Source organism: Drosophila santomea, chromosome 3R (assembly GCF_016746245.2).
Source record: "Drosophila santomea strain STO CAGO 1482 chromosome 3R, Prin_Dsan_1.1, whole genome shotgun sequence".
Classification (NCBI taxonomy): domain Eukaryota; kingdom Metazoa; phylum Arthropoda; class Insecta; order Diptera; family Drosophilidae; genus Drosophila; species Drosophila santomea.
In genome coordinates, this window is record NC_053019.2 from 26146796 (window position 1) to 26172331 (window position 25536).

General features: G+C 39.3%; 1 protein-coding gene across 3 annotated transcripts; it reads left to right on the plus strand.

Annotated features, from left to right (window-relative positions):
• The first annotated feature begins 81 nt into the window (after positions 1-81).
• LOC120451181 (protein CREBRF homolog) lies at positions 82-25533 on the plus strand. Of its 3 annotated transcripts, XM_039634621.2 has the most exons (6): positions 82-222; positions 6336-6386; positions 19922-22009; positions 22073-22328; positions 22391-22516; positions 22578-25533. In XM_039634621.2, the coding sequence occupies exons 3-6, from the start codon at positions 20030-20032 to the stop codon at positions 22685-22687; spliced, it is 2472 nt and encodes an 823-aa protein (XP_039490555.1). In that variant the 5' UTR covers positions 82-222; positions 6336-6386; positions 19922-20029; the 3' UTR covers positions 22688-25533. The 3 variants fall into 3 exon arrangements, with proteins under 3 accessions (XP_039490555.1, XP_039490557.1, XP_039490556.1); XM_039634623.2 differs by lacking the exon at positions 6336-6386; XM_039634622.2 differs by lacking the exons at positions 82-222; positions 6336-6386 and adding an exon at positions 10951-11704.
• The last annotated feature ends 3 nt before the right edge of the window (positions 25534-25536 follow it).

Consider the following 25536-nt stretch of genomic DNA (forward strand, 5'->3'; position numbering starts at 1 on the left):
GGCGTGCCACCTGCAACACTGGTCGACAGCGCGATACAACCCTGTGTGTAGAATAGCGGAGCAAAAGCGAATGCTAAATAGTCTTCATCTACACCTGCGACCTGCTCGTCGCTCCCAAGAAACTGTTTTAAAACCACGATATAAATCGTGTAACTGGTGAAAACTCATTGCAATTATCAAGTCTAAAGTGTGCCGCACATTTTGGCTCTAAAATCAGACAGGGTAAGTGACGTCATCTGCTAGATAGAAGCATTCTTTAATTTTTGCTTTGTAAGCAATAGAGTGTCGTTGTATACGTATGTGTGTATGTAAATGGTTCTGCTTTTGGTTTGCTTTGTTGCTGCTTTCGTTACAGCGAACAAAGCGTAACAAACTGAGAATGTGTGAGCTAGTGTGTGTGTGTGAGTGTGTTGCCACGCCCCCAACAATTAGCATAAAACGCTTTTAACCACAACAAAAACACAACAGACGTGTTGTTGCTTGCATTTGTGGATTGGGATTTTGGTGGTTTTTCTTTTTTCAGCTGCTTAGGCTGCCCTTCGCCTTCAGCCGCAATTGTCGGTCAGCCGATGAAAAACCAGTTTGTTTGTTGGCTTGTATGTAGCTGCTGCTGCTGCTGATTGTTGTGATTTTGTTGTTGCTGCTGGTGCTGCTGCACTGCAATTTGCGTGGCGCGAAATTGGCGCCAAAAGCTTTCCAGCTGCAGAAACGTGTGGAAATGTTGAAATGTGTACCAATCCAATCAGGCATTTGGCGCATGCACGCGCCTGTCGTTCGCTGCAGCTTCCATCTCGCTCGCTCACGGCGCGATGCAAATACCGCAATCAGCGTTCGCTCTGTCTCTTTCCCGTTGACACACATACACACTTCCGCACATCGCATTCATTCATGACACTGCTATTTACTCCCTCGTCCTCTGCCCCGCTGCGTTCTCCTCCTCGATTCCTTGTGTGCCATTTCGTGGTCTGTTTTCATTTCGCTTCACTTTGAATTAATTGCAATTCCTTAGATTATTTTTTTTGCACTCTAACAAAGAGCCGTTCGACTGCTTCTTGTTTGCCAATGAAAATTTAGCTTATTTACACTATCATAAATTTAATTTTTGTTAGCAATTTCCATAATTTTCCGTTTGTATTTCCTTTTAGCAGTCAAGTGCTAATTTTATCAATTATTTGCCTTTGATATAAATAAATAATTGAGTGCGCTGGTTTCTATAAGTTTATTTGTTATACAAGTTATTTGTTATAGTGCATCTAAAGTTCTTCATACATTTAACTAGTTTTTAGTTATTTCTTTTTGACTACAGATAACATTTGAAGCGATGGAAATTAATAGTTCCTAAATCAGAATTTTTCTAAGATAAGGGTGCTATAAGTTTCTGTTTTCGAAACGTTTGCATATTTCGCTTTTGACCATGAAAAGTTCCTTCAACTTTTCTTGAGCACTTTATTTTGAATGTTCTGTGCATCAGATGGCTAAGATCAGTGCTTGGCCTTCTTACCCCCCAAGAAAGGGGGGAAAACCAGAAGCTCATGGCGTAGACACCCGAAAGGAACCTTCGCTGGTCCAAAAGCAACCCCCAGACCAGCTCAACCCTTGTCCTTGGCACTTCCTTGTGCATTTCCTTGGCTTTTTCCTCCCGATTGGGGTGCTTCCAAGGACCCAGTGACATGACATTGTAATGGCTTAGAAATTTACACGCATCCCATGCTGAGTACGTGTGTTCCAGCACCCCTCACAATCCACAGATTGATCCTCCCCCTTGGACTTTACTTGGAAACCGAGGGGTTGGTTCGCGTCCTGCACTGTTAAAAATTATATATGCATTTGAAAATATTACATTTACTTAGCTTAATATTTTCGCTTTAAGAGGATATGAATCTGTAACTAAATTTCTTAATAGATGTTACATAAAATCAAAATATAAAATGTAAGAAATTAGATATTTTTAAGAAGCCTTTTTATCATAACTTGGCCAAAAATGTTCGCACAGCTAAAATTTTGATTGTTTTGTGCAGCTTATTATCCAAACTAACGACCCATAACACTTTCCAGTTCATTTCAGGAAATTAAAATTTTTATAATTTTTTGCATTTTTTATAAGGGGTACCATCATCAAATTTTGCCAAAAATTAAAAAAAATTTTTTTTTCAAATTTCAATGAAAATTGATTTGGAATGTTATAACGAGTTTATCGAGATACGGCATTTTATTTTTCGACCATTTTTTTAAAATTTTTTTAGTAAAAAATATCTGAAATATCCATATTTTGGATATTATAGTAATATATATAAATAAAAAAGTTGATACTTACGAATAGCAAAAATATGCAATATTTTAGACTAACAAACGCTATCGATTAAAAAATCGATTGTTTTGCTTAAATTATTATCTGATTAGGCTTGTACAAATTTGTTGCAGTGTGGAAATTTGGCACAGTGATTCGGGTTCTTTAAAGCGTTTTTTAATTCCTTTACATGCTGGAACAACATAGGGCGAAGTTATTCAAATTCCCTTTGTTCGAAACCCTGTTGAATGGAAAGGGGATTTCAATTCGGTTGCTTCGATGGAATTTCCTCGGCACCACGTGTTCCAATTCTGGGATTCCCAGTGACTCATTCGCTGGGATTGTTGCTAGGGAAGCTTCTGAGTGGACGAACTCCAGCTTCTGAGTGGAGAAACTCCAGTTGAAGTTGGCTTTTCGTTCCTGGAACTTCCAATCAGTTTTTCAATGGGAAAACAAGCGTACCTTCGACTTTATACTAATTCCTTAATTATTACTTTACCGACTTCAAGCTGCTCGAGAAACAGGGAAGAGGAAAAGTCCTCTAATACACCCCGCTAGGCCAACAAATAACCGGAGGAAAACAATGGAATTTTCATAATTTTCCCGGACCATCTGGTTTTCCCCCTGCTTAGCGAACCTTATCCTCTTAGAACAATGCCGTGTAAAAGCGCCCCGCTGGAAAAACCAGTTTCTCCGCTTTCTTTCGATCGGAAAACAGAAGGCGAACGCCTTGTAACCAGTTTTTGCTAATTTGTGCACACGTGCAAATCCTTGGACAAAGGATTCTCCATTGAGAGGAACTCGTTCCAGCCCCCCGCCCGAGGCATAAAGAAAATGGAAAGTGTTGGGTTCAAAACGCCGCCGGCCACTGACACAGGAAATTAAGGTTAATTCATCAAAATTTCCAAAAAGTTTTCTTCAAGAAGGTCCGGATGGGAAATGCACTTTTCTCGGATCATTTGTCATTCGTATAATTAGATGCTTGTTATGACATCGCCGGGTTCAGAGTGCGAAGCATCAAGTGGTGTCGAGATGAGTCAGCATTATGGGATCACTATATGAGAAAATTGGAAGATTATAAATGGAAGTTTAAGCTGAGTTCAAGTGGCGTAGTCAAAGGATCTTGCGGGATCAACTGGGATTCTTGACAAAAGAATACAGGGAAGAGATCGCGCTGCAGACCAATACTTTTCTATACTCTTCTATGTACTTAAACCTGACATAGGTTGTAGAAATGTAACTATTAAGTGGAACAAATATGGAGCTACATATGTACATATATACCACAAACTGATCTTAGATGATCCTCAATTGGGGAAATCCTTTACCAACACTTCCTCCACATTCCCAGTTAAAACTCGAGCTTCTGTTCCAGTTTGGAACCATAAATCAAGATCCATTGTTCCGAAAAGATTGTTCTACTTACCGAACTGCTTACAGAACTTTGTAAGACAGACAATGGAGGGAATCCAAAACAGGACTCGCGAAGGAGACAACCCGCTGCCCTAGATAAGCATGAAAAGCATACCGAGACTCTTTTTATTTTCATTATTATTATTATTACTTGCCCGAATGCCAAATTTCAATTTCCAGTTTGCGCTCGAACAAAGCACATGGATCGGCATATGGATCAAAGGACATTAACTTGGGTGTATTCGGGGGGAATCCTTGCCAGGACTGGGAACAATATAGAATGGGAGATGGGAGCAGGACAATGATATCGTAGCGAGTTAACTACCCTTGGTAGTTAAAGTTATGCTACATTTATGTTTTCCCAATTTTTCACGTTGGCAATAAAAACAGTTCCGATTCTATTCACTCAATCTTCAGGTTTGTTTTCTTAGTACCTTAGCTGCGCATTCCCCTTCCGGATTTGTATGCATTTCAATAGAAATGTAAATAGCAAATTTTAATAATGATTGAAATGAGTTTTCCGTGGGGAAAAAGCAGTCGTATCGAAACGGAACCGAATGAATCGGATCTTCCGGCAGGGTAGCTGCGATCCATTATAAGAAACTGCATGCGGCAACCCACAGTTAAGTATGTAATTTTCTGCCATCCATATGCAGATTTGTAAGGACATAACCATTCAGGAGATGTTCGCAGTAAAAAGGAAAATCCGAAGGGGGAGAGGAATGTGTACGAACTGCCACTGACATCGATGATTTATAAACTGTTTTTTAATCGCCTGCCGCGCTGCTTGTCGCCAATTTCCATAGCCATTTGAAATTCTCCTTCGGCAAACCATTTCAATCGGTGTATATAATTGAGCGTTAAAGAGCGTGGAAAATGCAAATCGGGGGAAATGCCAAGAGGGGGAACGAAAGCGAAGAAATTAAGTAGAAACTGACTTTTTAAACAGGCCAAACTGTACTTGTGTGAAATGAAATTAGTGGAAAATAAATATTAAAGGAGATAAAGGAAATCATTACAATAATGATACTAAAATAAGGCATTAAGAAGCATCTATAATGCACCATTCGAAAAGCTGAAACCTCAATCATGCTTAACTCTTTTTCCAGTGAATTCCAATACACTCTACTAATGGCCTGTCGATCAAATCGTTTTCGTGGAAACAAAAGTTGTTTTTTCCTGCCCTAATAGCTCATAAAAATTGAAAGTTTTACTGTACTTAGTTTTTTTGGTGGATTTTTCATCCTTTTTTTCGCGTTGGCTTGCAGCACATCCGCGTTTTCCCCGGCATCTAAAATTCACTCACTCATTCATGGAAGGAAACTCCTTGCCGCCGGCGCTTTTCCACCCCGCGTCGTTTGCTGGCCAAACAAAAAGTTAAATCGTCTACGAAAAAATATATAGAAAAAGACGGAGAGCAGAGTCCTTCGATTTGGCACAGTATATGTACATATATCCTTGGCTGTTCAGGGTTACTTTTCGGCGGTCTTTCCACCCCCCAGCGCACGAGACGGCGGTTATCTTCGCGTCTTCAGCCAGGATATTCCAGGACACCACCACCGCTCTGCTCTCCCGCATCTCGGCGCTTGGTTGGTGGAGGGTTTGGCAACCTGAGCTGAGCTGAGCTCCTGATTCTGGTCGGACTCTGTTGGTATTCCGCCGCCAGAGGCTGACACAGTTATCGTGTGCAATCCGGACAGGTCGGTTGTGTTTCAGTCGCGTCCTCCGCGTTCCTCGTTCTTCGTTGTTGGTCCTTCGCGTCGCGTCGCGTTTTCCGGTTTGTTAGATATCCTTGCTTTTTTGTTGCCTAATCCTTAGGATCTTGGGATCGAGTTATTGGAGCATTGCTTCAAGTCGTTGTCTTCGCTTTCAACGATTTACTTACGCATCGTTTGTTCACGTTAATCGCATTTAGAGCCGTGTTTTTATAAGGAATTCCCAGCCGTTTTTAATCACAAGTAAGTGCACGGGGAAAACTATCTAACTTGTCTATTAAGATACATTGCTAATGGTTGGTGGAACAATCTGATGGGTTTCAGTACTCTGCACCATGCCCATAATCCTTTATTGTCACTCCGTGTGGAAGTGGAGTAAATCTGTGTCGGTATCTGCCGCCTTCAACCTTGTCAGTAGTCAAAGTGCTATCCATTAATTGCGCCAGGCAGATAGCAGTCGGCAATTTATTTATCTGTCTATATATGCATATATATGCAGTATATATACAGATACAGATACGATCCATGTCTTGCTGCCTTGTTGCTAAACTGCAAATACGAGTACTTGCAGTCGACAGACTGAGTGCAACCATTTTTATATCTGCCCGTCTGCAGTTCTCTTTGTTTCGCTTTGGATTTGTTATAATTTCAACAACTTCCGCATTGTCAAACATATATCCTATATATGCGAATATATGTATATGTATATTTTTATATATTGTAAGCTATTGCCGACGTCGTCTGCAATCATTGAACCGAACTGCGAAAAGTTATTAATACAGAAAACTAAATATTTCGCTATTCTCCATTAGTACATACATATGTGCTTAACTCATTTTGCACTTTGTACTTTCCACGTATAAATGCAAATTACATTTGGCTTTGATATTTAAATTCGTGTTCTTTGTTACCACTTGCAGGTTGGCATTTAGTGCATGGCATTTTGAAAAATTGCTAAAGTAATTAGTGAGGTAAGTTTCGATGCTCTGATTTTTTGTGCTTTTTGAGTATGTTAATTATGGCAAAAATATTTCGTTTACATTTGTAGCAAGTGCACACATAACTTTAGACTATATAAACAGATATATAATTCTTTGACCACTTAATTTATTAATTTGATTATATTTAGACTTGAGCTTTGGCCATGGCTATTTATAATTTTCCTCGTGGGTGACACGCTTATATTAGATAATGTCTGTGGCCAATCACGTTTCACCACAAAAACCTGAAAAGAAGATATAAAAATAATATAACCATGAGTAAGTGGCAACCGATTGGCCCTGAACTTGACTTGAGTTGGTCTTATGGAAAATAGAGTCAATGGTCGTGGGGGTTTTCTTCGTTTTTATTTTGTGCTTCTCTAGTATACAGTATACCGGCAAAATAAATGCTTAGTTCTGCTGAATGCGCTGTCAGTGTTATTTTTGTATATATTTTGTTATTATTTTTTATCAGCTCTTCGCGCACTTTGTTGCTGCTTTTGGGGCCAATGAACGTGTAGCTTGCAAATCAGCAAAAAAAAATATATAAAAAACGAGCTAAAAGAAAATGCGAAATAAATTGTTTATACAAGCTAGCAAATTGCTAAATGCTTTCCCCATCACATGCCGAGTGCATGTGAGCAAGCGTTCTATTTAAGCGTGTGGTGGCGGTATATAGCTCATCGAAAATCTGAAAAGTCTAGTCAAATCACGTTTAGCAACATGGTACGATTTCCTGGGGGAATAGGATTTACGGCTTAGTCTTTTGAATGATTCTTCTTTTGAAAAAAGTTGTGACTGCCCTTTGACATTATCTGCCAACTAATTTACTGAACGTTAGACCTTTATTAACACTCACTTATATTCAGTCGCACTAACTAAATATTTAATCATACTATTATACAAATATATTTAGTTATTCTACCATTTATCAATAACAAAGTTTTCCAGGAACACTTTGTAATTCGAATCCCTTTGTTTGAACAGCAAATTATTAGCCCCCAAAGTGTGGGGAGAAAGTGGAAAATTTCAGGGGGATGGCCAAGAGAAAATTGGAAAACATATTGACACCCACACACGATTTCGATGACTGCGAGAGAGTGCAGAAATGGGCCATTGTTATTTAGCCCTAGAAATGAGGTGTTGCCTCGTCTGGCGCCCCTTGTGCCAATTTCCATTTGATAAACATAAACAAATCGATACGCGTCACAACAACGTCTCCGCTGGATGTAGATGTAGATGAGGATGTGGATGAGGATATAGATGTGGGTGTGGGTGTGGTTGTAGGGATGTGGGGATATCTGTAAGGACTGCATTAGTGTATAGACTAACGAGCTTTGTGTACACACTTGCCGGCTAGCCCCCACAAATACCAAAAAAAAAAAAAAAAAAAAAAATGAAAAAATAAAAGTAACAGCAAAGAGAATAAACCAAAACCTTGGGGGTGGATTTTCCCGATTTTCCCTTCGCTGCGCTGGAAAATTACGACGCAGAAATGGTCGAGTTCGAGTTCGGAAGGACATCTCTGCGATGGCCACTCGGTACGCCCACTTTTCGCCCACTGTCCTTGACAGTCTGCGGTTGGCATTTTTGTTGTGCTTCTGCTTATTCATAACAAAAACAACATCGGTTCGCGAGAAAGCCTTTCACCGGGAAGCTTAGCGAAAGGCTTAAACCAAAGCTCTGGGCGTTGCCAGATGGTCGGTGGGAAGAATAAAAGGGATACGCAGCCCCAAAAACCTAATTAATTAATTAGGGATTATTTATGCCTTGGCGTGCTTCCGAAATTGGGAAAACTCACAGCAAACGGAAAACTCGCGCCTATGCATAAATAAGAGCGGATTGTGTGGGGAAACGCCCACTGAAATCGCCCACGAAGGACAACGCCCACAAAAGAAAAAGGAAGAAAAAAGCTATTCAAGGTCCTTCGGAGCTTTGCACTGCCTTGAACTTCGGCGAAGGAAAAGCGAAAGTGAAAGTGGGGAGCTTCGATCCCATGGAACCCGAATCGCAAAGCCCACGCATCCCTAAAGTACTTATATACATATGTACATACAAATGTACATACATACATGCATGTCTATGTATCAAATCCCACTCGGTTGCGTAGGCGGCTTCGGGTATCGGAAATATATTTTGTAAATACTCAAATGCCGGCGCCCACGTCCTTGAAAATCAGTCCACACGCCTCCTTGAACAGGGATAAGCACAGTCGAGGCCACAACAATAACACTTAACTGATAATAATATAAATCTGTGGAAAGCTTACTTACTATATTTAAAAATACAATATTAATACATTTTTGGAATACTAAGATGTTTAGAAGCTTAGCTTATTTTTAGAGACATTCATTGAATAGAAAATCCAACTGCATTTAAATCATAATTATTTTGAAAGTTATCTTAAATTTGAAAAATGCCTGCGCTATTTCCTTGACCGCGTCTGTGTCGTGGTTGTTGAGGGTGTTAAACAGTGCGTGGGATCGGGCTGTTATCCTTGCTGCTCCCTACGCGTATCCTTGGCGTTCCCTCTGCAAGTTGGGTCGCCATTTCGCATTCAAGGACATGGTCGTGATTTTCTGCCACACCAGCTAGACTGTATAAATAACAAATATACACAAGTATGTAACTTGGTCGCCAGTTGGTTATTTTCCTCTCCTGTCCAGAATTTCCATTATGTGTCACTAAAACTTAATTTAATTGAAATTGCCAACCCCTCTTGTTGCCTGGTTTCCTTAAGGAGTTTATCTTGTCGTACTTATTATGAGATTTAAGTGGGTCCTTGAGAGTTACAGAAATAAATGCAGAATAGAATAGAATCCTTGAACAAAGAAAAGGGACAGTATATGGAGGAAATCACACAAGAGTGTGAATGGCAGTTCTGATTAAAGCAGAAATGGTAATTCAGGGAAATCAGTGATTTCCTGGTATGCTTTTATCAACAACTAAAATATAAACAAATAACGATTTTATCAGAATTCAATATAAAATAAACAAAAACTCAAGCTGATAAATGCCGAGTAAAATATATCCGCTGAAGCGGAGTTTTCCCCGTTTTTATTGCCAGCTAAGCTGTATCGTATTACTCTTTAATGGGGCAAATTGCATCAGCTGAAAGTATCTGTGAAGTTCGCAAGCAATCGATCCAAGAAATGAGATACAAAAGTATCTATAAGAATTCATATTCAGAATTTGAATTGATATGGCTGTTTTCGCGATCTTTGATGGTTTTTGTTATAAACAAAATAATAAAGATCGTGTGCAAAAAAAAGTGCAACGTCAGCGAAGAAAAAACGCGCGCATTCTGCTTCTTTTTATTGCTTGCGAATTTTCCTTAATTCTGCAATGGTAATATCCCTATAGTATTTTGTGTTTTGCGATTGTTGTAAACAAGTTTATTTTTACACTGGCGAAAAATAAAATCAAATCAAAATCAAAGCGCCAGACAATTTCATAACAAAAATTTGCATAAAAAAAGACCAAACGAAAACAACAACAACGGCGGCAAATGTGCAAGAAAAAGGGAAAACAAGCTGAAGTAAACAACGAAAGTGACGTCAAAATAGAGGGTGATAGGAAGAGGAAGCAAGAGAGAGAGGAAGAGTGAGAGAGTGGCGGCGAAGCTTTGTAAATGAATTTATTTAATAATCAAATGCAAAAAGCAGAAGAATAATAAAAACCAAAACAACAGACTGTACTCGAGCTTTTGTGTGCCGCCTCTTTCATTTCCACTCTTCTTGCTCTCTCTCTCCAAAATGGAAAAGTCGAAGTGAAAGAAGCAACAGACGTTGTTTAGGTGTGTGAGTGGGAGAGATGGTGGGGCATGCGCTCTCTCATAAGCTGCGCTACCCACACCGAAAGAAATAGTTAATAGTCTATTTGGCAAAGTATAATTTCATTAAAAAAGTGGGAATTAAAAAAAGAATATATATGTAGCTCTATTACAAAAACAGTTTTTTAATTTTGTGTAGAGACCGGTTTTTCTCGGTGTACTCTCTTCCAGCTGTACAATCAAAACAAAAGCGATTGGGGAGCTTTTGGCGCTCTGCTCTTCGGCTTTGTCGCCGAGCTTTGCACACTTTTTTATCAATCGGTCAAGAACGTTTGACGAGCGCAGACCAACAAAAATAATCCAACAAAACGCTAAATACAATACAAAACCAGTGTATTGGGCGGCACATAAAAGCACACATGCACACACAGAGTGTTATAATCAAAATAAAAGAGAGAAGGAAAACAATTAAAGTGTACCGAGAAGATTGAAATAAATCCGAAAACCAAAAAACCAATAGGTTTGTCATAACAGAAACAAGTTTTTTGAATTAGCCGCATTTAACGAATCGAACTAGTTTCCGAGGCAACGATATAAAAAACTATACCAATTTGCATAAATAAATAAAGCAGCAAACATAAACGCTGCCAAACTTGACGAATGCTTTTTAATTCGCCTACCGAATAATATAAACGTGTGTATCGGTGTGTGCGTATAATATACAAATTCTTATTAGAACCCCACACTCCAAAACAAAAAGAACAAAAATAAAAATAAAAACGAGAGCGCAGAGCTCAGAGCGAGAGCAAAAAGCCCCAAGCTCAGGCTTCGCTCTCTCTTCCATCGATCAGTTGTTCGCTTGCCGCTCAGCTGCTCGGTCGAAACTTGGGAAATCAACCGCAAAATTGACAACAATCCGAAGCGATTAAAGTAGTTGAAAGAGCAAACAAAGCTAATCAGAATTTGTTGTAAATTTTTGCCAGTAATTTAGGAACGAGTTTCAACAAAAATTATTGAGTGCCAACCCGCAGTACCGCAGTACGGAATAATACAAATAGTAAATTACCAACGACTTTGTCGCCGCACTGATAAGATTTCTCCCCCTTATCAAAATTCGTGTATGTAGCAAACCGAGTGTTTGGTTTGGTGTGCTGTGCTTCGGATGAGATATACTACAAATGTGCTTCATTATAAATAAATTTTCGTCTTAATCGCCGCATGTGTGACCTAGTTAAAAAAACAACTCACACTCACGCATGAAATAACAATGAAATTTACATATAAACGTGGACCGCACCATATGCATAATAATTAATAACGAAAAGCGAAACCGAGGATGTGGATGAGGAAAAATTAAACCAAAATACAATATCAATTAATTTGTAAACACCGCGAGAGGGATTTGTTTAAACCGTGTGCATTTAATTGAAAATTTTCGAGGAAGTAATTTAAATACGCTTTTACAACAAATCAACACAGCAACTTTTTCTGGCTTGTTTATAGGCAACGGGGTGTAAAAACGAACAAAACAGATAAGGTGAGTTACGAATATACATAAATGGGTATATTAAAATTGTTTAAAGAACTTTTACTCGACAAAGGAGATTCACAATAAAGAAGTTTAATCCAAACATAAAAGTAATGGGCTATCAAAATAATCTTGCTGTTCGATTTTTTCAATAAATGCATAAGTATAAGATAAAAATTGTGTGGTAGAGAATTTTTACCGACAAACATCTATTAAATCGACTAATAATTTGATTTATGATCATGTTTGAACTTACTGGAACAAACAGTGGACAGAAACATTTGTAGTATTATAGGATCGCTATAAATCCCCAAAGTTCACAACTTTCTAATGCAGAGTAGTACAATTTGTAAGTAGAGCCCATATCGGTGCTCCCCCCACTTTCCTAAGTCGACACACTGGTAATTTATGATCGCAGACCAATTAAAAAATTAACTTAAGCCTGAAAAGGGGCTCCATCCACACAGCCACATCCAAACACCATATCCCCAACATAGAAACCGAAAACTTGAAAATCAAAATCTAGCCTGCCCTTTGAAATGTGAGAGCCATAGAGGCAAAAACAAAAATCTAAGCCAAACCAAAAACGAGTCAAACAAAACAAGAACAATAGAAGAGCATAGTATAGCACATAAACCTATAAACATTTCGAGTATTATTTATGTATCGAGCACACTGTGTATAGGCGACTTGATAGCGGCTCAAGTTAAGCATTTCCTGTCGCGTCAACAGAATCTTTGGGGAATCAAAAGAGTCCCCAAGGGGCCATGGAATTCATTGGGATACAAAAATATGAATCTTGTCTTCATTCTTTTATTTTTTCGTTGTTTTTTTTTCTTTTTCTTTTCGAGAGTTCTATTTTTTCCCCATTTGTGCAAATAATCAAAGGCAAACACACACAGGCACTTACTTACAAATGAAACAAAAAGGAAATCAACAGAAATTTTGCTGTGTTGTTTGGCAACAACAAATTAAATTGAAATTGATTTCAATTTGAATTTTTGTTCGCTCGGTTTGAGTTCAGTGTCAGTGCGAAAATTCAAGGTTGAAAACTGTTGACTTCGTACAAGAAATGAAATAAAACCAAAGCAATCCAAACAGCTTTAACACGTGAGAAGCAACCGCACAATAGTAGAGCCTAAAAAGCAGCCATATGTTGAACAAAAAGTTGGGGGAAAAAACAGTAGAAGAGAAACCCAAAAACAATCCAAATCCACTTACCCCCTATCTTGACTTGGAGCCAGTTTTTGAAGTTTTCTAGGCGCCCCAACATTACGTATACGACATGCGTCCAGCTGCTACATCAGTTAATTCGATGCTGAACTTTCTGTTTAGCAATTTCGATGATTATAATACAACCAGTGACTCAAGAGTTAGTGTTTGCCAATAAGAGCCATAAAGTAGGCTGGCAGGTTTCATAAAATATATCAATAAAAATTCGCTGGAAAAATCGAAACACAAAAAGGCCTAAAAATATAAATTGGGGCAGAGCTAAGTGTGCTATGACTGATTAGAATGCTGATATTGCGTATGGTCGTATGGTAACGGATTTACCAAAGGTCTTCCTTCAAGGTCAACAGTAAGGAAATACTAATAAATCTTCAACAAAATAAAAAATATGCATTTTCTTTTGCTAATACATCTTGAATTGCTATAAATGCAGCTTGCTCTTTTAATTAAGATTATAGAATTCACCCGCACAGAAATCACAAAGCTAGCAGTCAGTAAAAGTGTTTATCATAACTGGTTCTATTCAATTAGCATAAATATGCATATATCAATAAGCTGGTTACATATTATAGATGTCATAATTAATTTACATGTTGTCGAAAAAAGATTACAGATTATAGACATAGCTATAGTAGATGATCTATCAAACGGGTAATATTGCATCATGATCTTCTCCCATAAAACGAGCTTAGCTTTGCTTTCAATTTTATTGATTTGTTTGTATTTCAATCAATTTGTTTGAATCGGATTCTTTCATATTAATATTTGTTCAAATTGCCGACTATATAGTCTATATACGGTCATTTGCTTTTGCTGGCCTGGCCTTCAACTTTCTTTGTTGCCGCCGTGCAGGAGATTTTTGTGATCTTTCCAGAGGTTGTTCCGCGGATGCGGCCATTAAGCAAACTTGTTTGCTTTTCTTTGAAATTTCTTTAGCAAAAATATTTAAACACACGGATCGGATATACATATTTATATCAATTGTTGTTGTCGCTGTCGTGTTGATTTTTTAAGTGCTCGTGAGTCATGAGTGTTTTGTTTTGTTTTGTTTTACCCCTACTTTTTTGGGTCAGTTTTGTTTTTTTTGCAAAAGGGACAAATCTTTTTATATAGCGTACAAATATCCCGAGCGGGGGCGTAAACTTCTTGAACCGAAATATGTTTTCATTTGCACGCTGAACCAAACATTCGTTGGCCATCTTTGTGTGCTGGTTTATCTCTTCATTCCGGGCTGCTCGATAAGATAGGTTCGCCATCCATGCCACCCCTAAAAATTGTTAGGGGATAGCTCTGAAAATTTGCAAGTGCCTGACCCATTGAGCGTGCCGCGTTATCAGTTGCCCATTGTCGTCTCTGCTGGCACGCGGCTGTTGGCTGATAAGAAACGGCAAAGTCGTCAAAAGCGGGACAGCTGACGGGCCAGACGCATCTGGAGAGGGTCTGGCTTCTTGCCACTCGATAAGGAGGCCCTCACGTGTTCCTGCCCCTGCTCCTGCTCCTCCTCGACTTGAGTCAGCGTCATCGGAGGCGATTGTTCGAACCCTTTGCGAATGCATTTCTATTTGTCCAGCCGTCTACAGACGTATTGGTCTCGAAAGCCAAACACAGACTCAGTGGTCACGATTCCTATTGATTTCTATACGGCAAGAGTGGCGGTAGCATCTTGTGTTTGCTTAAGTATTCAGACAACTTGTGCTAATTTCTTTTTGTGCTGCTAAATCGATATAAATTGATTTTAATTATTTATCTATTAGCGAATCGGTGGGGAAGCAAACATGATACACTGTGTTTTTGATTGGTTGTCTTCGCAGGGGGTTTGGGGGTAACTGGCGATCATGGCACGGGAGTTGAGTACGTATTTTTGGAATTCCCATTGCGAAAGCATCGCACGGGGCACTTTGGAGTGTCAAATCAATCACCATATTTTTATAACAATTAGTAAAACCAACAAAGCATTAGCAAAACTTAACTTGCATTTATTATCACGACTATGCCGCTGTAGGCTTTCCGCTTTGAGCCTTTCTACGCGATTCTCAAAGTTGAAGCTAAGGCACGTTGCAGTAAGTAACTTTTGTAAAGGTTTCCACTGGGTTGCAGAGTTCATGGGGGTTCAAACTTTTGTGAACCCTTCTATGCGATTCTCAAAGTCTTGGTTAAGCTATGGAAATTAAGTTTTACATGCAAATCGAAACGATTCTTATATACTAACCTAGATCTCTCACCTCCAACGGCTACATGTACTGTACATATATATTTGCACTTCCCTGAGTTCGCTGATCAATGCCTTGCCCCGCTCTTCCTCTTCCAATCAATACAACAATTTACAATTTGCGTCAGCTGTTTGTATAAGAAGTATTAATGTATAAAACGAAAAGCAAAACAAAAACCGAACGCGACAGAGCGTGTTATATCATCAATTGCCAGACATTCGCTATGCTATGCTAAACATTCCGGCATATGAATACTAAATAAACGCTAGAATCGAATGCCCGATACCTTACATTTGGGTACACTGAAAAAATCGGAATATTTTAATTCCAGATAGTTAAAAGTCAAGACCATTTCAACTAAGTTACTAATTCGATTGCTCCATTGTCTGGTTTTCCCTAAATATATTAGTGCTATGACGTATGAATAACAATTTTTTTCAGTGAACCTATTTATTTTTATGTGCTTCCTACTAAACGAGGCCACTAAAAATAACTCGAAGGAACTTGCACTTGGCTCTGCGGCTACCTCAACATAAAATTGTTTATCATTGTGTGTGTGTGGGTGGCTTTGTGTGTGTGTGTTTGGGTGCATGCAAAAATTGCGTGTTCCTAAAATTAGAGCAGTGTGAGCAACAACACAGAGACAAAGGTAAAAGTGACTTGCACAAAGTGCTAAACAAAGAAATGGCAATAGTAGTGGCGTATGCAGGACTTTCAGAAAGGGATTTCACTGCTAAAGTAAAGTTGATAAGATTAGGATGTATACAAAGATACAATCAGAAGCCTTGAACATTGGTGGGTTAGGAAACCCATTTTACAGGGTTTTACCCTATTAAAGTCCCCCTATGACTAAGCCACTGGGCAAAAGACTTTAGCCAGAAAGAAACGGAATTTCAATGCGAAAGAGAGAGACAGAGCGAGTGGGGAAAACTGCATGCAGTAAAAACATGTGACGCTCGATGACGAATGTTGACAACAACAAATCCGAGAGCGAAGAAAAGGGCAGAAGAATAAGTTATAGAGCACCTAGCCCCCAAAACACCCCCAAAACCCCCGCATCATGACATTGACCACTGCCACTGACCCGTTGATAATGCGGAACGGAAGTGCTCTCGATTAGCGGATCTCTCTCTCTCTTACTCTCTTAAGCATTTGTTTTTACTTTTAGTTTATTGTTTTTGTTTTGAGCTATCTTGCGTTGCAATCTGAACTTATCATCCCTATCACCCACTATGAAATACATATGTCTAATGCAGGCTTTAATTTGTTTCAATTAGTTACTAAATTCAGAGTGGGAAAACCAAGTTCAGAATTCAAAACAGTGATTTGATGTATAGTTTATATTGCATCAGTTTGTGCGGTAATACAACATTTTAATCTTACATTTTTTTCGAGCCTTTTTTGATGCTATCGATATCAGAAAAAACCAGTTCATAAAGATTTGGGACTAGCATAACATTTTATTACTCATACGTAAGTTGACAAATTTGGTCAAACGTGGCGCATGAGTAATTTGTGCCAGAACTTGAGATCTTCCTTGATTTCGTATGAATTTCCATTTCCTCATCAGTCGTTCTTGGATTTTTCGGTTCCCCAAACTTGCAAATATACCCTCAGAACGCTCTACACTTTAAGATACATATGTACATACATACATACATATGTACAAATACATATAGCGCAATCAACAAGCACATGAAATCCCACACTCACGCAAGCGTACACAAATCTAGTATAAATTCTGGCGAAATGTAAAAGCTTCCATTTTGTTATTGTAAGCCAGCGGCGGAAACAAAACTCGTCAGTCAGCCGCAAAGCTACAAAAAGCTTCACATTATATATTATCCACACAAGCCTATATAAATAACTAGACTCTACGAAGATGGCGACAAAAGCAAATAGACGGAAAACATATGTTGCTCAGATCCAGAGTGTTGGTGAGAGCGAGTGAGCAGGAGAGCGCCCACGCTCTCACAAAAGCTTATTATTATTTACAAGCGTCGCGTTTTGTTTACAACTCTGCAGATTGCTTCCCTGCATGTGTGTGTGGGTGAGGCGAGTGAAAAACAAAGGCAACTCTGCGATAAATTATACATTCAAAACAAAATATAAAAAATAAACAGTTTTGACCTTGGGTTTGCTTAAATTTGTGCTCTCTGGCTCTCTTTCTTGCTCTCTCTCTCTGTCACTTAATTTGTTGATAGCAAGCCACGCTAACAGTATTTTTTGCTCACTCAATATTAATAATTTTGTATTATTTCATATTGTGTTGAAATAATCTGGTTAGAACGATCCAAACATGTGTTCATAATATCGCTTAATTTCAATTTATTTGCGGATTCTTTTTAATTTCATTTCCCTTTCGTTGTTCAGAATTAGTCACATAACGTGCACATTGGTCACGCCTCAAACTGGAGATTTGTACTTTACCCCCAGTGCTGGAATTACCTTCCAAATGCTCTTCACGTGCATCCCACTCGGTTTTAATTAGTTTACTTTGCCAGCGGACAAGATACAGTAGGTACTCCCCAAGTAAGACATCGCAAGCTTCTAGAGCTAGTAACTTATAAATTATTATACTTATTGTGCCTAATCATACACACTCGCTTATCTGCCTCCAATGTCAGATGCTTTGGATCAGATGTTCGGCCATTTGCCCCCTTTTTCACTGGCGGCGTTTCTTTGCCCACCAAACATTTCGCGTTCATTAGCTCGCTGTGTCGGTGTGCGTGGGGAATTTTTTAATGATATTATTCCTATATAGAAATGTCTGTTTATCTTTTATTGTGCGCTCCTCCAATGTTTGCTTGTCTTCTTCACTTTTTCGTACGATTCCACTTGGGGCTTTTTTGTTTCTTCATTTTTTCGGCAGTCAATGTGTAATAAATTCTTTTTTATTCGCCCCTTTGCGTCTATTTCCATGTTTGATACTCGGTTTGAAGTGTATATATATATGAATATATATATATATAGGCGCCCCATTCGGGTTTTTTGGTTCCTATGTTTTGGTGTTTGGTCGGTTCTCTCAGCGTTTTTTTTTATTGTTTGGCCTTCAACGCGTTCAGCTACCTTTGACGAATATTAAACAATTTCAAGAGGAAATAGCAATAATGTAAAGCAGCCAGAGCAAGCATATCACTTAGCAAAAGTAGCATTTGGTCTGGGGCTTGAGTTTCTGTTTGCCTTGTATATCGAGAGGTTCCACACTTCCAACCCCCCTCTTTGCCACCCAAGCGAACACATCGTGTGACCTTCACATCTTGGAACCGGGCATTACAAAGTTCAAATCGAAACCGCCTCATTGGCAAATGTAAAACGGGGGACCTTATCATCCGGAATGTGCTCACTTATCGACTGTAATGGATGAAAGATAAGCCAATCAGGGGGATCACAATCACAATGGTGTTTGTTGTGGGTATTATACGATATGGTATTGAATAATACGGGTAGCATGCTTGTTTATTGACTCTTAAATAATACAGCACTACTTTTAAATCTAAAACAGATTTGATAAGCTTAAGCGGTAGTTCAGGGTTACTGAGTAGCCAAAAAAACCAGCCTCTTTAATACCTTTTCACCTTCAATGAAAATGCACCTCATCAAGGCCATTTCCACGAATTTTCCACAATGCACGGCGCAAATTGTACCAAATCCCTTATACTAGATGCAGTTTTCTTCCCTGATTTATGAACATTAAATGGAAAACGAGAATGTTGTATTTTCATGTGTAAACAAACTAATTAATATTTATTATCGAGCCACCAAATGGAAAACAATAGCCGATCCGGTTCCGCCCCTGAGGCCTTTCACCTGACCAAGAAGTGGTGTTGTAGACTAAAAGAATCGAATCAAACCCGAAATTGGCTTACTAATTTTGCAAAAACTTCGCCATTTCTTGTTTACCCCGCGATCCAGTATTGTTTTGATATTTTTTCTTATATTTCTGGCACTTCTATTCGTTGTTTTGATGGACAAAACAAAACTGTTGATGATTTCTCTGCCTTTTTGCTTTCGAATTTTTGTTGCTCACCAAATCAGTTGAGTATAAGGTTGTCGGGAGGGAAAAGAGGGGATCAGGCCTATTATTGTTTTTTTTTTCTACCTTTCGGCTCGCCTTAAAATCAGCGATAAACATAACAATAACAAACTTTAAATAGTGTTGAGTTGCCTTTCGGATTTGCAAACTCTTCGGGCTGCAAGAGATTACGTTGATCTGCTTAGTTAGTTTTCAGTGGTAACGAAGTTGTTTTGATTTCAGTTTATAAGCCAAAGGGATAAGATAACGATATGATGAATAGGGAAAGTTACAGTACCAAAGAATAACGACTGACTTAATTTAATCTTATCATGGTTACTTTAATTTACTTTAGCATCCCTGACCATTCGTCGTCATAATTAACGTAGCATAGCTAGTATATATTTATTTACTTATTTAATCAATTCAATCACGTGTTGGTGCCGCCAACTTATGGACACGTGAGCCCATCAATTATAATCTGGTCTTGGGTTGCAGCTATATGTAGTTTTGGTTCCGGCTAGATAACAGCTGCATGGGGTGCTTAGCATAAATGCCACCACCATTGGAATTGGGCTGAACTTAAAATGCTTCATTGGAAAACCAGTAACCAGTCAATGAGATTGGAAGTGAGAATGCTGGCTACCAGCAAGCCTGGCCAAGGTTGTCTGGTCATTATTAAAGTCATAATATATTCGTTTAATGAGCTGACGTCTCTGTTTTCAATGCAACTGGTCTGATTCGCATTCCAATTTGTCTACCTACTTTCAGATACTGCAAGATAACGCCGGGCCTGGGCGCCCATCTAGAGAAGGAGGGAGAGGAAGAAGTAGTAGCTATAATAATCCTAGATCACAGCGGGACTGCCCGCGAGATACAATGACAGAGAATCAGCTGTATCCCATGTCATCGGAGTTCTTTGACACCGGCTCGAACAGCAGCAACAACACACTCAAATACGATCTGTATTCCCTGGGCTCCACTGTTGTGGGGGCGGCCCTGCCCACGTTGACCATCAATACGGGGTATGGCAGCAGCAGCATCAACAGCAACAATAACAACACTAATAACAACAACAACAATAACAACAGCAGTAGTCACAGCAGCAGCAGCAGCAGCAACTGCTCCACCAGCACCACAAATACCTGTAATGTAATGCTAAGTACAACGGCCATAACAATACCACGCAGCAGCAACCACAACCAGATCCATCATCATCCGTATCAGCAGTCGGATTTGCAGACACCACGCCATCATCCCAGTCCACTACACACATTGCCCAGCATGACCCACCAGCAAAATCAGCTTCAGCAGCAGCAACAGCAACACCACAACCAACAGCAGCAGCAGCAGCAACAACAGGAGCAGCTGCAGCAATCGCATTTGGCACTGGGGGAGCTTTCGGACTTCGGGCTGGATGCCCTGGATGCCGCTTCGCTGTCGCCCACCCTGCTGCAGGATGTGAGCCTGAGTGCCGTTTCTCCCCTAAGCTCCACACTGTACAATGGCAACACCAGCGGAGCAGGCAGCAGCAACGGCATAGGTGGCTACTTCACGCCCGACATGTCGCACAGCCTCAGCCTGAATGTAGTCAGTGAGCAAGTTCTGCTGCAGGAGGCCGCTACCACGAATGAGTTGCTCTACGAGATGACACCCAATTCGAATGCCATGTGGAGTGATATCAGCAGTGCCATTATCCATACCAAACACGAGCCATTCAGCCTGGACGATGACTACATCTTTCCCAACGATAAGGCCGAGATCCAGGCGGCCGATCTGTCTGATCTAAATGGTGGCGATTTCCTGGATGTGATCGGAAACATAGAGGATTTCTTGCCGCAGACCACAGTCACTCAAAGTGTCAATTTCCTATTGTCGCCGCAAGCCCAAGGACAGGATGCCCTGGTGGCACCGCCCATGGAACTTTTGCAACAGCAACAACAGAATCACCAGCAGCTGCAGGTTGGCAGTCTGCCGCAGTTGCAAACGCTGCTCACGCTATCCCAGCAACAGCAGTCGAACAGTTCCTCCACTAGTCCGTATGAGATCTATCACAGTACGCCCCAAAAGCCGCAGCAGCAGCAGCAGCTGTCCGCCAGCTTCTCGCCCGGCAGTCAGGCATCCCAATCGCCATTGACCCCACCGCCACCACCGCACGCCAATCGACCCCAGTACCAGATGGTTAAGTCGCGCAACATGCAGGAATTGATCAAGAAGGGCTTTCCCATGTCCTCGCCGCCAGAGCGCTCGATCCTAAGTCAATCTGCCGCCCTGAGTCCGGGTGGTAGCAGTGGTTTTGGCAGCTCGGCTTCTGGCAATAGTACAACTACCAGTAATCAGACATCCGGATCAGCCGTGCGCAAATCATTTGGCTACCAGAGCGCCGTGGAGAACTCCCAGCTGAGTCGCCTCAGCTCGTCGGCTCCCACGCACTTGGGATTGGAGCACATCTGGATGCGACGTGAGCCACGACAGCATTTACTCTCAACCGGCTCGCTGGCCGAGGCCGAGAGCTTCTCATCGCTGAGCACGGGCAGTGTCTTGTCCCCGGATGGCATTGACTTCTCGCAGGACGATGAGGATGACAATTCGAGTGAGAACAGCGATGACTACAACGATTTCAGCAGCGACAATGGACTCTCTGGGGATGAAGATGAAACGCGTACCTCGACACCAAACCATTTGTCCAGTAGCAAGGGCAAGGAGCGATTCTTCTGGCAGTACAATGTGCAGGCCAAAGGACCCAAGGGAAAGAGACTGGTCTTTCAATCGAAGCTCGAAGATCCTCATGTGCTGAACGAGGTGACAGACCCCGTCTTCAGTCCAACTTGCTCCGTGCGAGGCATTAAGGTGTACAAGGTAAACTCAATTGTAATATATTTTACATTATTTGTACTAACTTTGCTTCTTTTCCCAAAACAGCACAGTGGCAAGGCCCGCAAGGGCGATGGTAACGATTTAACACCCAATGCCAGGAAGCTGCACAATATTGGCAAGGAATTGGACAAGCTAAGCCGCACCATCAACGACATGACGCCTGTTTCCGAGCTGCCATTCAATGTGCGCCCCAAGTCGCGCAAGGAGAAGAACAAGCTGGCCTCACGCGCCTGTCGCCTGAAGAAGAAGGCGCAGCACGAGGCCAACAAAATTAAGCTATTTGGCCTTGAAATTGAACACAGTAAGTTGGATGTGCAAGCTGTGGAATTACCATATAATAATCCTTCAATTTTCGTTTTGTAGAGCGCCTCATGAACGGTATAGCCGAGCTTAAGCAGGCCTTGGTCGTCAAGCATCGCACCAAGAACCTGGGCGAATCCACCGAGGAGGTGGACCAACAAATTGCACGCATTTACGCTACCGCCTCATGTATGTATAATATATCCAACTATATTCAATTCAACTAATGTCACATTTATCCAATTTGCAGCTGGAATCCGCATTGCGGGTGGCTCAACGGATTTTGTGAACAAGGTGCTGGAGAACATGCGCGGTGGCATGCCAAATGGAGGCCTCGAGGAGCTGCGTAAATCGTCGTAGACCAAACCAGGAAAAATGTAAAGCTAACGAACCGCCCATCAAGCTTAGTCTTAACAACAGCGCCAACTTTATACACACCACCAAAACAACTGAAACCCATTCTACGACAGGATGACAATTGGAATTGTGGAATGGAATCATTCGAAAAACAGGAAACATTTTCTTGAGCTCGGAATTAGTCGAGAAAATTCTTTATTGAACCTCCTTCCCTCCTCAAAACACAACGTTCTGTTAAATTGTTCTCCTTAAGTGATATAATATTGATAACCAAGATATAACTGTGATTCAAAGAGCCTGGGCTTTATATGTTTTGTATGGCAGAAAATTGAAGAAAATATTTTTTACTTTTTCGCAACCACGCCGAAACCGGAAAGCCAGAGCCAAACAAACGTAAACAAAAAAAAAAGAAGAAAATTCCTTTTGAAAATGCAACATTAACAAATAGAAAGAAACAAAACAAACACGTAAAGAAAGAGGCAACCATGAAACTGAAAAGAAAATGTGAAAAAATACAAAATTTCGTTTAGCCATTAAGATTGTTAAGAAACGGAGTGTTAGACAAGCAAGTGAATTTTGTAGGGCTTTGCTACCAGTTTTACCTGCTTAACGAATAAGGGTAAACATTCATTTGATTGGATTGGAAGAATATATCGGGAACGCTAAGAATTAATGAAACATAAGTTAAATACAACTGCGATTTATCTGTTTAAGTTTTAAATGCTATATTAATGATGTATAATTTTGGTTCAATGTTTTAGTCATAGGTTTTTACATTTAACTCAATGTGGGGAGAGAGCTTTTATATAGATCATATGAACCTACATATTACATTTATCGGTTATAATGATTGTTTTGGCCCTCATCCAATATATATTTTATGGTCCTAGGTTGTCTTTTTTAAGTTTTCCATTTTGTTAATGAAAGTTTGATGGTTTCCAAATAAGAATGTTTTGCGAAACTATTAATTTACTTAAATGCTATAACTATATATACATATACATACATGCGTGGTGATATAATTTTAATTTTCCTTTTTATGCTTTTATTTCTTGATGTTAACTGTAGGATTCAATATGCTTGAACTCGACAACTGAGAATGAAATAATTTTAAGTTTTTCTATTATCCATACGATTTGCTTATGCTTATGAAATACCTTCAATATAAATTATAATTTATTAATTTTTAGGCACACATGAAAACATTTTCAAGGCTTCAGTTTTTATCTTTCACTTGCGGGCTACTCAAAAAAACAAAAAAAAATATAAGAAAAAACACCAAACAAAAAAGTAATCCAACTTTGAGTTTTATTCTAATTTGCATTATCAAAATGAATACTTTTGCTCTGCTTCGATGCTAATTTTGTGATATTTGTATTCAAATTTTCTTTGTTGTGTAGTTCTTTTGGGCGGGATCCTCCTCTTTTGGGTTTTATTTTCAATTTAATATTTGTAGCCTTTCTTACTGCTATTTGTTGCTTAACGTGTTGTGTTCAATTGATATCAAAAGAATAAACTTTCGAAAGAAAAAAGTACATTCTAACTGAGGAAAGTGGAAAGAAAACGAGAATGAGTATGAGAACGAAAATACAAATTACAAAAGTGATTCAAGTTAAAAACTTAGAACTTAGGTACTCGTATCACCCACAGCGATGAACACGTGGACATAACAAATTGTAGTTGTTAACATAGGCTTAAACAAATATAATATAATAAAAACCGATAGAGCGCACATTCATTATACATCGATACGAAAAATTGGCCATCAGTTTTTACGGTTTTCAAATTCATGTCTTGGGATCGAACTCATTACATAAGTGATAAGAATTCAAAATTACAATTTAGAATTTTAGAAACAACTAGATATCCCCCCCACACAGACACACACATACACACCCACACACGAAGTACAAGCGCAAGCAAAAATACAGATTATATATGATCGATCTATGCATATATCATAATTAAGTCAGGTTGCTTAGGTTTTAGGATGGCTTAGTGTAGAAAGTACAGAGTAAAGCAAACAGAATTCAAGGCGAAGCAGCATTGAAATAAGCACGACAGTTCCTCAGTGTTTAATATTGTATAAAAAACATATTAAATATATATATATATTTAAAACAAAACATGTATACCTAAATGTTACGGATATTGTAAATGTGTGTGCTTTATATAAATGTGCTTCAGAGAAAACAACTTTTATATACATAACGAAACTAAGCAAACTACCTCAAAACACGTTGGAAATGAAGTTCAAGTTTCATATTCGGTGGAGAAGCAAAAGAATTACAATTTGAAAGTAAATATAATTTATATAATAATATGAGAAAAAACCAAGAGCCTGATTCATGTGTCCATTTAAAGCATATTTACATATATATATATATCTATATTAATAACAGTGCATAATTATGTATTTTCAAATTCTTAAAATTAGGTATAAAACAACAAAAAATTCAAATTAGATAGTTGATGCGCTCGACGAAGCCACGAAGATCACACAACGAGAGTTCTTTTGGCAAGTGCATTACCAGAACCAAAAATCATAAAAAACAATAAAAAAGGTTTGAAAAGTCGAAGATGGATCAATTGAAACAATACCAGAATATTAATAAACAATGATAAAAAACCAAACAACTGTGTTGAAAATTGAAAATTTTGTATGCATACGCAATAAGCGAACATTAAAAAGAAGTGAAAACATAACTATTATGTCTAAATAAACACACGTCAGATGTATGTACGTCAAAGGAAAACCATTGTCTATATATTACAACTACTAAATACATACCAAATTGAATACATATTGATGAAAAATAATAAATACTGGCGAAAGCAGAAAAACACAACAT

Coding starts and splice junctions, on each gene's coding strand:
- LOC120451181 (XM_039634621.2), top strand. CDS start 20,030: ATGACAGAGAATCAGCTGTATCCCATGTCATCGGAGTTCTTTGACACC. Junction 22,010..22,072: donor GAGGCATTAAGGTGTACAAG/GTAAACTCAATT, acceptor TTCCCAAAACAG/CACAGTGGCAAGGCCCGCAA. Junction 22,517..22,577: donor CATTTACGCTACCGCCTCAT/GTATGTATAATA, acceptor TCCAATTTGCAG/CTGGAATCCGCATTGCGGGT.